Source organism: Cynocephalus volans, chromosome 10, assembly GCF_027409185.1.
Source record: "Cynocephalus volans isolate mCynVol1 chromosome 10, mCynVol1.pri, whole genome shotgun sequence".
Taxonomy (NCBI): domain Eukaryota; kingdom Metazoa; phylum Chordata; class Mammalia; order Dermoptera; family Cynocephalidae; genus Cynocephalus; species Cynocephalus volans.
Genome location: NC_084469.1, coordinates 94,796,838 through 94,810,446, shown reverse-complemented (window position 1 = coordinate 94,810,446; position 13,609 = coordinate 94,796,838). Strand labels below are relative to the sequence as shown.

The 13,609-nt window shown below is 60.6% G+C and overlaps 1 protein-coding gene across 9 annotated transcripts; it reads right to left on the bottom strand.

Annotated features, from left to right (window-relative positions):
- Positions 1 to 2,225: 2,225 nt before the first annotated feature.
- ADAMTSL5 (ADAMTS like 5) lies at positions 2,226 to 11,912 on the bottom strand. 9 transcript variants are annotated; one of them, XM_063109729.1, is made up of 14 exons: positions 11,795 to 11,912; positions 9,930 to 10,047; positions 9,726 to 9,828; positions 9,284 to 9,530; positions 9,084 to 9,175; positions 8,801 to 8,861; positions 8,543 to 8,651; positions 7,251 to 7,378; positions 6,665 to 6,776; positions 6,223 to 6,309; positions 5,915 to 6,078; positions 5,590 to 5,788; positions 5,443 to 5,514; positions 4,815 to 5,204 (listed from the first exon to the last, which is right to left on the bottom strand). In XM_063109729.1, the coding sequence occupies exons 3-14, from the start codon at positions 9,779 to 9,781 to the stop codon at positions 4,903 to 4,905; spliced, it is 1,629 nt and encodes a 542-aa protein (XP_062965799.1). In that variant the 5' UTR covers positions 9,782 to 9,828; positions 9,930 to 10,047; positions 11,795 to 11,912; the 3' UTR covers positions 4,815 to 4,902. The 9 variants fall into 9 exon arrangements, with proteins under 9 accessions (XP_062965801.1, XP_062965799.1, XP_062965798.1 ...); XM_063109728.1 differs by having other exon boundaries at positions 9,980 to 10,047; XM_063109726.1 differs by lacking the exon at positions 11,795 to 11,912 and adding an exon at positions 11,007 to 11,445.
- Positions 11,913 to 13,609: the final 1,697 nt, after the last annotated feature.

The following is a 13,609-nucleotide window of genomic DNA, read 5'->3' as shown; positions in this document are numbered from 1 at the left end:
AACAGGACCCAGTTCCCTTAACAAATATTGAGTGCCTACTATATGCCAGGCCCTGTTCCAGGAGCCAAGGGTACAGTGACGACCAAAAGAGATAAAAGTCCCTGCTCCTGAGGACGTGGGGAGGTGATGGTTGACACGGTAAACAGATAACACGTCATAGGGAGATAAATTGCAGAGGGATTGCCACAGGGAGGGGAGCCAGGAGTTGAGGATGGGGGCTCTAACCTCAGGGCAGGTCAGAGAAGACCTCTAACAGGTGACATTTGAGTAAAGACATGAAAAAGGTGAGGGTCAACTCTCATGGATACTGGGGACATGAGCAGTGCAGGCAGCAGGAACAGCAGGTGCAAAGGCCCTGGGGCAGGACCATGTCTGGTGTGTTGAGTGCATGTGGCTGGGGCAGAGTAAGCAAGGGGGAGAAAGGGGACAGGGGCGTCTTGGGGTGTGGACCATGCAGGTACTTGGAGGGCATGTTGGGGGACTTTGGCTTTTACTCGGGAGGCAAGATTTATCAGGGTAATTATTAATAACCACCCGTACCCTGCAGTCCACGTCCACGTAGACAGGGATCTAGGCTTGGCTCTGGCCATGGCTCTGAGGGAGGAAGGGGGTGTCAGGCCTCTCTGCACTTGGCGTTGGCCCCTGCCCTCAGGGGGGCCGTGGGACAGGCTCCAGCTCTGCCCCTCGGAAGATGGGTCTATGTCCACAGCACCTTGAACACACCTGATCTTGGCCAGTCTCAGAAGCTAAGCAGGGTCAGGCCTGTCTAGTTCTTGGATGGGAGAAGATTGGCCCTGGGCCCACCCAGGCCAGCTTGCCCAGGGAGCACAGGTGGAAAGGTGGAAATAATGACATTTAGCCCCTTGGACTTGTTTCATTTTTAGCTTCAACGCAGAGAAGCGTAACCAGCTACTCCAGGCTAATGGTGCAAAACCAGCCCCTTCCCAGTCAATACCCAGCCCCCAAAGTAGCCCCCATCCTGACTTCCACCAATTTGTTTTCAACACTGTCCTCGAACGTCACCTGCACCTCTGTGTCTGCCACGTCTGTTTGGGGCCACATCCGTGAGGCCCGTCGCGATGCTGTGTGAACCAGCAGCCATGTGTCTGTCCTTCACTGCACGTCATATCCTATTCTGTGGCTGTTCCACAGTTCATCCTTCCCACCCCACTGTGGAGGGACATTGGAGTTGTTTCCAGTTTTTGGCTATTGTGACTAAAGCTGCTAGGAATATTCTATAGGAATATTCTGCCTTTGGTGGGCAGAAGGCTCACTTCCCTTGGGCATATACCCATCAGAGGTTGCAGGGGGTAGGGGCAGCTGCCGTAACAAATGCCATAAGCTGGGCGGCTTAGAACAGGAGAGATTTATCCTCTCCCAGTTCTGGAGGCCGGAAGTCCTGAATCCAGGTGTCTATAGGCCCACCCTCCGAAGTCTCCAGGGGAGGATCCTTCACTGTCATTTCCAACACCTGGTGGCTCCCAGCATCCCTTGGCTTGTGGCCACATCCCTCCAGTCTCTGCCTCTGTCTTCACATGGCTTTTCCTCTGTGTCTGCATCTCTCCTCTGTGTGTCTCTTATAAAGACACTTGTCACTGGATTTAGGGTCCACCCTAATTCCAGGACGATCCCAAGATCTTTAACACGATGACATATTTTGTTTAGATAAGGTCACATTTGCAGTTTCTGGGAGTTGGACATATCTATTCCACCCGCTACAGTGAGCATACATTCAGCTGTAGCAGACATGGGCAAACCGTTTTCCAAAGTAGTTATACCCACCTTCCCTCCCTCCCAGCACAGGGAGTTTCCCACCTTTTTTTTTTTTTTTTTTTTTGGTCAGCTGGTGGGTAAAGGGATCCGAATCCTTGACCTTGGTGTTAAAACGGTGTGCTCTAACCACTTAGTAACCAGCCAGTCCCTGCCTTTCCCACCTGGAACTCTTCTAGGGCAGAGTCCACAGCTGTCCAGTGGCTGTTTGGGCACCTGGGGCTGAAGGAGGAATCACAGGTCCCAGGAGCCACAGGAGCAGGCACGGGCCAGAATCAGCCCAAGCAGCCGATAGGGGACGTGCTATCCAAAGGGAATTAAAATGATGATAATGATAGTAATAAAAGCATCCCAATCCCATCAGCTCAGCATTGCCACCATTAGCAGGAATTCTGCAGTGTTGTTGGTAAAATACTCCTCACCCCAAAAAACCTTTTGCCAGTCTAATAAAACAATTGCTGTGGTTACTTTTGTTTTACTAGCATGAATGCATGCTACCAACTCACAAGTTTTAGTTCTTTATCCTTCAGTACACGTTGCATCCCATGGAAGTCGATGCACAGAATTCCCAGTTCTGGACGCCCATGAGCTCCGCTGCTGCTTCCCCCGAGAGTAAGTTCCCACCGTTTGTGATCATTTGTGGCCACTTTGGACAACGTTTGTGCCTCTCACCCCGTGTGTTCTGCATCTTCCCAGGCAGATGCAGTAAATTCCAAACAAAAATGAGAACTGGGGGTTGCAGGGACGAGGAGCCACTTCCTTTCTGTGACTCTGTGGACCCGCCTGGAGCTTTTACTTCCGTTTCTAATGTAAACCACCGACACAGTGTAATATTTGCTGCGTAAGTGCAAACGTTAGTTCCTATGTGAAATATTTTGCTGAATTTGAGTATCCAGAATTGACATATTTTTCCCTCTCTTTAAATCGTTCGAGCCTTTGCTTTAAAGCTAAAGAGTGAGTGTGGACAACAGTGTTTGTTGCTGATGGTTACATGATTATCCCTGGAAACAACATGGGGGTGGCCGGTAAGAAATGATGCTGGGAAGTCACCTGGTCACCAGGCCTTAGGTCATCTTGCTCACATAAGAATGGTGAGCTCCCTGGGGACAAGGGACAGCCTCACACGAGAGAACGTCTCCAGCTGCTTACGTCTCCCCCCTCCTCTCTCTGTTCTATGTCGTGGACATCAGCCAGAGTCCTGGGGTCCTGTGGACCTCTGGGGCATTATGCCACCCGGTCTAGCTGGGACAGGGCTGGCCATCTGGAGCCAGACAGTGGGGAAGCCTCACAGGGCTCCGTGACCCAGAGGACCCGAAATCTCATTCCCTGACACAGCTTCAAGCCATGGTGGGACAGAGGGGACAGGCTCAGGGACTAATGGGAGCCAGGGTGATAATGGCAGTCCAGACAGGTACAGAGAGTAGCTGTGGGTGTCGGTGCTGATGTAGGGAGGCTGGAGGGGACAGGCATTCCTGAGGACGGCCAGTGTCCACGGGAAAGTGGGTGCAATGGGGGAGGTGGACACAGAGCACTTGGGGACTGCCACGAGTCCCCCATCCTGCCACCAAGGGGTGCCGAGGCCCCACGCGTCCCTGTGGAACTGGGGGCTCCTAGGACTCCCCACCTGCAGCCCTGGTTGCAGAGACAATCATAGAAGGCCACACATAATTGAAGTGACTGCTGCTTCCCCAAGGCCAGGCCTGCACTGTTCCGGGTCCCTGGCATACAGTAGGTGCTCAACAAATACTCGTGACAGGAATGCATGAATGCACAAAGGGGCTGAGGAAGGACTCCAGAACAGTGCAGTTCCCATGTCAGCGCTGGGAGGGGCTGAAAGGGTACTCACTCACAGATGGGGAAACTGAGGCCCAAAGAGGAGCAGGGTCTGGCTTGACGTCACTGCTAACGTCATGAGCCCCTTGCCAACTCCCAGAGGATGCACTTTCCTCTGCCTCAGCTGCCCCCGACAGCTCCCCCTGCCCTTCACCCCTCTGGCTGTTCCCTGGAGGGGCAGCTGCGGTCAGCGGCCAGCAGGGCCCTTACAGAATAGCGAGGGAATCGTAGACAATCCCCGGCCCCCAGGCATCCCATGCCCCAGAGAAAAACATAAGCACAGGCACTGCAGAAGAGCAGATTGTCCCAAATGACAGCATGAGCCACCCCATGCAGGAGTGAGGAGGCGGGAGGGGCAGCCTCGGGGGTAGGGTTTGCTGAGTGACTATGTGACACCCTACAGACACCCCCCAGTATACACATGGCCCAGGTCTGCCCTCCTGGTTCCAGAAATCTTTACGAGGAGGATATATTAGACTAGGGGCTGGCAGAGAGCAGCAGTTCTAACCTGTCTCCTCCACTGGGGAGGGGTCCCCTGGGTGGGCCTGAGACAAATATGTGGCATGGGGAGTGTGCTCAGGACCCGTTTGTTCCCCAGCTGTGCCCTATATAATTCCCTGTCCTCACCCCCACACAGGGTCAGACATGCTGGGGTGGAGGGGATGGGGCTGTGTGTGATCATGTCTGCACACTCTGGGACAGTGTGATTGTGGATGTGATTCGACCAGCGTGTCCCCAAGACTCTGCAAGCCAAGTACATGTAACTGGAGTGCCCTTTTAAAAAAAAAAAAAAGTGCTTGTAAAGATTAAATATGAGTTTTAAAAGGGTGAACAGCAGTGTTGACTAAAGAAACCTCAGCCAGCATCGCTGAGGCTGTCAAAATTATTTCTGAGTTTCCTGGTAGCCAGGGCAAAAGGGGTAATTGGTATGTTACAGCACCTGGTTAGGCATGTCTTCTAAGGCGCCTGCCTGTTTGTGACAGTGTCTCTGAATACAAGCAGGGGTGCGTGTGAGTGGCAGAAAGAAGAGAGCACAGAATGTCAGGAAGTTAGATGGTGATGAGCCTCCTGGCAGCCAAGTCGAGAGGGGAAATGAGTGAAGAGTGTACTCAGTGTGTCCTCGCCAGTGGCAGCCTGTCTGTGTCAGTGGATCTGACTGCATGTCAAGGTGTCTAAGTGTGTGGGATGGGGAGTCACATAGCTGCACGTGGGAGATATTTCCGAGCTTCCTGGAAGGCTGGTTGAGTTCCAGCCTGTATGTCTTTCTTGCTTTGTGGGGAGGGGGGCTCCTCTGGCAGCTCATATAGGACAGTGCCTGGCAGCCAGGCGTGCGCGGCTGTCCTCGGCAGGGCTCCAGGGCCGGGCGTAGCCAGCGTGAGGCAGCAGCAGCCGATCCTGTGTGCCATCGGAGCTGACGAGGCGCTGGACAGCCAGCAGGTACTCTCGATGGGGAGCCAGTGGTGGGCAGGGGCAGCGACCTGGGGCCCACACATACTCTCGGGCCCGCAGTGGCGAGCGGTTCTTGTAGACGAGCTGGACACGCACTTCATAGCGCGTCTCCTGGGCTTGGCGATGGCGGCCCAGCACGTGGGCCTGGAACACTGTGGGTGGGGTGGGGGGCTGAGGCCAGATCACACATCCACAGCCAGAGAGGAAACTGAGGGTCGGGGTCAGGTCAGGGATCAACGAGGGATAGGGGCTACATCGAGGAGTCAAATTAGGGTCAGAAGAAGGGGTCAAGAGTAAAGTCAGATAAGGATCAGAGGTCAAGCAGACAGGGATCAAGTTCTGGTCAAGGTTAATTATGGGCTAGGTGAGGATTGGGGTCAAGGGTCTCACCAAAGTCGCTGCCGCAATAGTGGAGCAGCCGGTGGGCACGACCGCGGGTGTCAGGGCAGGGTGGGCAGGGGTCTGTGGGGGGGGGGTGCTGTGAGGGGCACAGGCCTCAGCCCCTTGCTTGCCCCCACCCTGGCCGTCCTGCCTCACCTGGGGCCAGGGTCGGGATCCGTGCAGGGACGGCAGCGGGGGCTGCGGGGGAGTTGGGGGGCTGAGGCTGCACCTCCCGAGGCTGTGGCTGCCGCAGGGGCCAGCCCAACGCCTGCACCTGAGCCTGGAAGGGGCCGTAATGTTCCCGAGGGAGCCAGAACTCAAACTCGATGCCGGGGTTGGGCTCCTGCAGGAGGACCTGGAGTAGGGGGACGGCACACCAGGGAGCTGCAATAGAGCCCGGTGGCCCAGCCTCCACCCTGTGACTCGCTGACCCCGGCCACCCCCTCTGACTTGCTCAGAGTCCCGGACCCCACCCCCGCACCTGTAGGAGCAGGTCTTGGGAGGTGGGCCCGGCGGCGTGCAGCGTTTCCTCCAACCCCGCGGCGCGGGTGTAGACCACACGGGTGCCCGCCGCCTCGTAGGTCCCGGGCGGGCTGACCGCCCAGTGCCCGTTAAGCACGTAGCGCCCATCGCCCCCCATCAGCGCTGCAAGAGAAGCGTCAGAACAGGCCCATCTGCCTCCAGGACCCTGGGGTCCCCTTCCCGGGCCTCAGTCTCCCCAGCCGTAACAAGGGACAGCCACCGCACCCTGGCGGCCAGCGGGCGCCTCCCCCCTCTGCCCTGCGGTACCCAGGTGGTTGCGGCTCCGGTGGCCCACGCGGATGTGTCTGGCACCCTCAGGGATCAAGGTCACATTCCAGTACCCGGCGAAGGCACCTGGGCAGGAGAGTAGGAGGGCGTTGGGGTGCTGGTGGGGGTGCATTTGAGTGACGATTCGAGGTTTGAATGGGATTCTGCGGGTAAGGCGGCCAGCCAGGTCCCGGGACCCAGAAAAAGCTCCGTAGAACATTTGGAGTTACAATTATTGTAGCTCAAGTGTGGCAGGGAAAGGGTTAAAGTCCCATCTGTTCGGGGGCGGGTGGGATAATCTGACAGTGGCCAATCAGGATGACGAGCGACTGGGGCTGGGTAGCGGGCTGCCCAATCAGCACGGGACTTCGCTTCCGGGCTCGCGGCTCCTTAAAGGGCGCGTTCTGGAGGAGCGTGCGGGGAGGACGGGGCGGCGGGTCACCAGAGTCTCGGAACACGCGCTGCACGAAGAGGCACGAGTCGTTGGCGCCGCCGCAGCGGCCGCAGCGGTCCTCGAGGGTGCCTGAGCCCAGCAGCCCGTCGCAGCCGGCGCTCTAGAGGGTTGGGGACACGCACGGCGTCACGGGCGCCCGGAGCGGCGGGCCTGGGGAACAGGGCGGAGCCTGAGAGTAAAGGGGCGGGCCTTGGAGGGAGGAGACTGGGTGGAGTCTAGGGAGGGGCGGGGTCTGGGGCGGTGGGCGGGGCCTGGATGGAAGGGGAGGGGCCTGACAAAAGGGATGGGGCCTGGGGGTGGTGCCTAGGGGGGAGGAGCCTGGAGGGAGCCTGGGTAGGGGCGGAGCCTGGAGAGAGGGGCTGAGAGATCCTAGGGAAGGGTGGAACCTGGAAGGAAGAGGATGGGTGGAGCCTGGATGGATGGGGCGGGGCCTGATGTAAAAGGGATGGGGCCTGGGGGTGGAACCTGACAGTAAAAGGGTGGGCCCTCGAGACGGGACTGGGGGCAGGGTCTAGGGAGGGGCAGAGCCTGGAGGGGAGGGCAGGGGCTGGGATGAGGTCTGGCAGGTCCTTACCAGGCAGCGCCCAGCCACGCAGAGTGCCTGGGCACCAGGGCTGCATGGGGTGCCGTCCAGAACGCGGCCAAAGCTGTGGTAGAAGGCGTGCCCCTCGGCCAGGCAGTTGAGGTCGCACTGGTTGGGCGCTGGGGGCGGGAGGAGTCGGTGGGCCTGGGACCTCTGTCTGAGATTCAGTCCCCACCCCCAAGCTCCCTGCGGTAGCCTTCCCCTTGGGCAGCTGAGGCCCAGAGAGTCAGCCAAAGCCACACATGGAGGCTGAAGCGGAGCGGGGACTGGACTGCAGGCACCCTGCCTGCAGCGTCCTGGGACTCTCCCCAGCAAGTATCCTGGGACCACGTGCATGCGTTCATTCACTCACTCATTCATGGCAAGTCCTTATATTAGGAGTCCTTACCCTGTGATCCACTATGAACATCATTGCATGTTCTCCATTTATTTATTCTGCAAACACTCACTGAGCACCTACTATTTTCCAGACGTTGTTCTAAGCTCTGGGATACAGCAGCAGGAGGAACTCTCTCAGCACTTGGGCCCTGCACCCACCAGCTGTTCAATGTAAAGTGTTTACCCAGGACTGATGAGTCGCATGTAGCCTGGGTGTGTCGCTGGCCCTCCCTGGACCTCACCTTCCCCTTCTGCCAGGCAGCAGCGCAAAATGAGCTGTTCGATCCCACCCACAGGCTCACAGCCCTGATCCCTGTTCCCTCTGGCTCCCACCTCCCTGAGCCTGGCCGGCAGACCCTGCCTGGAACGCATCCTGAGCTGGCCCTAGTGGGCCTCTGCGGGGGTGGGATCATGGCAGGTTTCCTCCAGTTCTCAGGAGAAAGAAGGAAAGAAAAGGCAAGCCCGTGAGGTTGACAAATGGAACTTTCTGCATTCTAAGCTTTTCTTATCTGTGTCTGCCTCCGCCTGTACCGTCTGAAGCTGCCCGTCTCCCTTAAATCTGGCGGCACGCTGCCCTGGGCACGCAGTTATATAACTCCCTACTTTCAGTTCAGTGCACCAACATTTCCTGCTACTGGGTAAGTTTGAGAACTGTTGGCCTCTGGATACAGCTCAGCCTGGTGTTCGACCCTGTGCAGGGTGGACTCTGCTGCCTTCACTCCCCATACATGCTGGTTATCCTTCGCTTCACCAACTCCTACCTATCCTTCAAAGCCCCAGCGTTAATGCCCCCTTCTCTGTGCAATCCTCCAAGTACCTCCTCCTCTTCAACAGCCGTCTCTCCCTGCCAGCCATGAATTTTTTCATCTGGACCAACCATGACCACAGAAGGCCAGGCTACTCACCCCCGTGGAAGGGCACCCATTGATAGGTCTTCTGGGTGCCCAGGACGGGGCGGCCATTGTACAGGGCACACTGTATGTCTCGGAAGGGCACGGCCCCTGGGGGGCAGTCCTGGGGGTAGAGATAGGTGGGTCAGAGTCTGGAGCAGCCCCCGAGAGCCCACAGAACCTGGCAGTGTGGTGGGCATATTTGGGGGCATGAGTGGGGAAACAGGAGGGCTTCGGGGCAGCGTGGGGCCTGGGGAGATGGGTAGAGCTCACCGGCAACTGGCAGAGGCGGTACTCGTGGGTGTCACCCCAGCACGGTTCTTCCTCAGGAAACCTGCAGGGAGCAGGGTGGCCAGAGTGTGGTCAAGACCCCCGGTGACCCTCTCCCGGAGCTAGCCCGTCCACCCTCCACTTCCGCCAACCCCACCCGCATTCCAGCTGGATCAGGGGGATTAAAGGGCACGGCATGTGTGGGCAGGCCGAGGGCGCGGCCAGGGGCTGGGCCGGGCTGTTGGGGGAGGAGGGGCAGGGACCCCCTGGCTCCCGGCTGGCTCACCGGATGCAGCGCCGGCTGCGCACCGAGACGCCCCGCCCGCAGGAGCTGGAACAGCGGCTCCAGGAGCCCCACGGCGTCCACTCGCCTGGACCCTACTTGGGGAGAGAGAGGCGCGGTCAGCCTGGAGGGGGAGCCGGTGACCTCACACCGCCGGCGGGTCCCCATTCCCATCTGCCCCCGGGGTTCGTGCCCGCCCTTACCTGAGCACTGCCCCCCAAACCACAGTGCAGGAGGGTCCAGAGCAAGAGCAGGAGGTTCTGGAAGGGGCGGGGTCTGGGGGAGCAGAGGGGTCGATGCAGTGGAGCTGCCGCAGACAGGGGTTGAAGCCCAGCTCTGCCCTGACTGGCTGTGTGATCTTGGGTCGTAACTAAACGTCTCTGGGCCCCACTTCTCTGAAGAGTGGGGTGACCACAGAGCCCACCCTTACAGGAAAGTTTTGAGGGATCCCTGGGATCAGGTAAGGAAGACAGGAGGCACAGAGCCAGGTAAGCAGAGGTAGAACTCAAAATATCATCTGCTAAGGTTATCATCGGCCGTGCGTTGTCTTACAGGGCACACAGTAGGTGCTCAGTCAGTGTTCGATGACTGAAGGAATCAAAGACAGTGCACAGGTGGCCCCCTCCCCACCATCCTTCCTTCTACCTTCCTGTGTGGCCAGAGGCCAGCCACTCCGCTGCCCCAGGCCTCAGTTTCCCCATCTGTGCAGCGGGGACCGGCTGGACTCAGTCCATGATTCTATGAGACCCTGCAGAAGGTGTGGCCGGTGGGGGCTGGGTCAGGAGCCGGGTCCCTGGTGGAAGCCCCCCAGCTGCACCCCGGCCTCCAGGGCCCCCTCAGCTCCCAGACCCGTGGCAGCAGGGAGCCCCCAGTTTGGAGGCGTGGCGGGGAGGGGTGACCTGGCCCCGGTCCAGTCGGCGCCTCGTGGCCTCATCTCGGAGGGTGTGGGATGGAGCGCCAGGGTCGCCTGCAGAGGAAAAGGGGCCACTGAGGAGGCCGATGGAGGGGACAGGGAGGTGGCAGGGGCGGGGTAGGTGGTAGGGATGGGGGAGGGCGCGAGGGGGGGAAAGACTTTGCCTCCCCAGCCTCAGTTTCCCATCTGTCCGGGGAGGGGTGAAGTCAGTCATCATGCACACCCTCCTCGTGACCACTGCCTGGCGGGAGAAAGGGGGGGGGAAGGGAAACCGGTTGCCCCGTGAGTCCCTTCTGTGCCAGGACCAGGGCGCCTGGCGGTCAGCTGTGCCCGAAGGGAAGGAAGGCAGGATGAGCTCAGCACTCTGCAGCCCCTGGGCTCCTGCGCACCAGATGGGGACCAGGACCCTCAGTTTCCCCAGTTCTCAGGCCCTTCCGGCTCTGACCCTTGGACTTCTGGGCCACCAGGGGTCTGGGCTCTGAAGTGCCTCCAGGTGCTGAGCATTTGGGGATGGCGGGGCTTGCCCCAGGGGTCCAGCCTGGACCCTCTCTCCCTGACCACAGCTGTGGGGCCACCTGCATCTCCACCCTTCTCTAACCCCAGAGCCTGGGCTGACCCAGGAAGCAGGAAGAAGACCGGACCGAGCGCGGGAGGGGCCTGACCTTCTGACAACCCCCACCCAACTCTAAGCACGGGCTTGTGGGGTTGGGGACGTAGGTGATGGAAAACAGGGGGCTACAAGGACCAGCCTTCCCACTCTTCAAAGCACCCTCCCCACGGAACAAGCACCTCTCTCCCCGTTTTGGCTGCACCCCTGACAGGTGGGGTGATCTCAGGGCAAGCCACACCCCTGGGCCTCAGTTTCCCCGGAGGCAGTGGGACCGAGCTCACTCCGCCCTGGGAATTGCTACCCTCCCCTCTCCCCAGCCCGACCGGGCCCAGGGAGGGGCAGGAGCGGATCGCCCGGCCAGGACGCCGGCAGGGATAGTGGGAGGATAGAAGGTGGGACTTACCGGCTGCGCGGAGCCCGGGCAGCGCGTCCAGGCTCCCCGCGCGGCCCCAGGGCGAGCGGAAGCGGCGGGGCCCGAGGTGCGGGCCGTGGGGTGGGGGGAGCTCGGGGCGGCCCCTCCCACCGGGGCCTCCCCGGACGTGCCCAGGCCGGGGGCGGGAGGGGCGGCGGCCGCGAGCGCCCCCGCGCGGCCGGGGGCTGCCTGGAGCGAGCCCGGGGAGGGAGGGTCCCTCCCGAGAGCCGCGGCCTGGTGTCGGGCGCCTGGGTCCCGGCGACGTTGGGAAGCCGGGCGCGAGGGCGACGCGGGGCCTGAGCGCCCGCACCCCCCGCCCCGGGGCTGCTATTCCGGGCGCCGCGCTCAGGGGCCGGGAATGTGCGCGAACCGAGGTCGCCCTGCCCTGGTTCCGGGAGCCCCGGGGCGCTGCTCCCTCCCCGCCAGCGCCGGGGTCCCTGTCCCCCGCCACTGACCCCCTCCTCTGGTCCTGCCCCTCACCCCTCCCTCAGGGGCGCCCCACTCGGTGGTGGAAACCCCCGCACGCCTGGGCTCCGATCCCGGGGTTCCCCGCCCCACATCCCGGCCACCCCCGACGCAGGGCCCCAGCGCACTGGGCAGAAGCTCAGCCCCGGGGGCCGGGCGTGGGGGGTGGAGAGACCCTCCCAGCTGGCGCATTCCCGGGCTCTGCTGTCACCGAAGGACGCGCCCCACCCCGCCTCCCGCCCTCCCTGCCCGGCCCCGGGCTGCCAGCTGTGGCTTTGGAGTTGTCCCTCCTGGCCGTGGCTCCCCCCTCCTACCTCAGTTTCCCCATCCTGGCAATGGGGCCCACCGGGGTCTCCACCGCGACCCTTCCAGCTGGACCTCAGCTCTTTGCGCGGACCGGCGACGACGCGGGTTCCCCACCACCCCACCCTTGCCCGCCCCGCCCACCAGGCGCCCCCTGGCGGGCGGGCTGAGGGGATGGGGCAACGCTCTTCTCGACCCAGGCTCAGCCTGAGTGTCCCCTCCTCCGGGAAGCTCAACCTGCTTTCCCCAGCCCTGACCACAGGGAAAGAGGGTCTCTGCCGGGGTGGGCGCACAGTGAGGGGCGGCTGAGCCAGGGCTGTCTGCCCTCCAGCCTGGAGCACCTTGGAGCATGGCCACCCAGTGCCATTTATGGAGCACCTACTATGCACCAGCACAGCCGTGAGCAACCCTGGGAGTGTATAATCCTACCTTCTGACCTGCATGCTCAGAAGAAATCGCCCAGGTCCAGCACGGGACGGGTGGAGGTCAGGATCACTGAGGAGGTGACCACCATGAGGAGGTCAGAGGGAAGGGCGGCCCAGCCCCAGGAACAGCATGTGCAAAGGCCCTGAGGCTGGAATAAGGGTAAAAGGGACAGACGGGAGGTCCAGGTAGCTGGAGCAAGCGGCCTGGGTGCGGGGTGGAGGTGAGGTCACAGAGGGGGCTGGGGGGTGGGAGCCATGGGAGGGGTGAAGTCGGGGTGGGAGTGGAGATGGGTATATGGACATAGGCCACGTATGGAGGGGGTGTTTGGAGTCATGGGTGAGGTCAGGGGCCTGGATATCAGAGACCAGGGTGGGGGAGGGGAGATCGGCAAGGCTGGGGTCCCAGAGGAGTCAGGAACATGGGACTTTTTTTTTTTTTAAAGATGACCAGTAAGGGGATCGTAACCCTTGACTTTGTGTTGTCAGCACCACACTCTCCCAAGTGAGCCACAGGCCGGCCCTGGAAGATGGGACTTCTGAGAGGAGGGAGGGGCAGACTGTGTCAGATGCCACCGCGAGGTCAGTAGATGAGCTGGAGAAGGGACCAGTGGACCAGCTTCGATGCGGGCAGCCAGCTGCAGGTGGGGGGGTTAAGCCTGTTGGACAGAGATGAAGAGAGGTTAGGAGGAGAGGAAGTGCGGACAGCGAGTGCAGAAACTCTCTACTGGGCGCCTACTGTGTACTGGCCTATGTATGGATTGGGGCCCGGGGGCGGGTGGCATCAGAAATGAATAAGGCTCAGGGGCTCTGTCAAGTGGGCAATTATATCCCCCTTAGACGAGCCCCATTCCCAGAGGCCCAGCCCACAGTAGTCTGCAGGGAGTGCACACAGTAGGCACTGTGTCCTGTAGGGAAGGTAAACAGAAGGCATGGCGGCCTGCAAGGAGCATATACAGCAGACATTGAGCTCTGCAGGGAGTGCATACAGCAGGCACTGTGTCCTGCATGGAGATAAACAGCAGGCGTTATGCTCTGTAGGACTATATACAGCAGGCGCTATGCCCTGCAGGGACTGTATACAGTAGATAGTGCACCTTCCAAAGAGTATATGTAGACAGTGTATACAGCAGATGCTGCCCCCTGCAAGGGGGGTCTATAGAAGGCACTGGATCTGGCAGGGAGTGCATACAGCAGGCACTGTGCCCCTCATGGGGGCCCCTCCCTGAGGCAGGGCCGGGACGGGATCGGGGATCAGCCAGGCCCCCACTCCTGCTGTGGTTTCATGGCCTTGGGGCTTGATCGGGGCTGTGCAGCACAGTCACCGGTGCTGTGCACTTCAGCCCTGGTTGAAAGGGTGGCCTTCACGGGGAGTGTTCTCACCACAAAACAGAAACAAAAGCA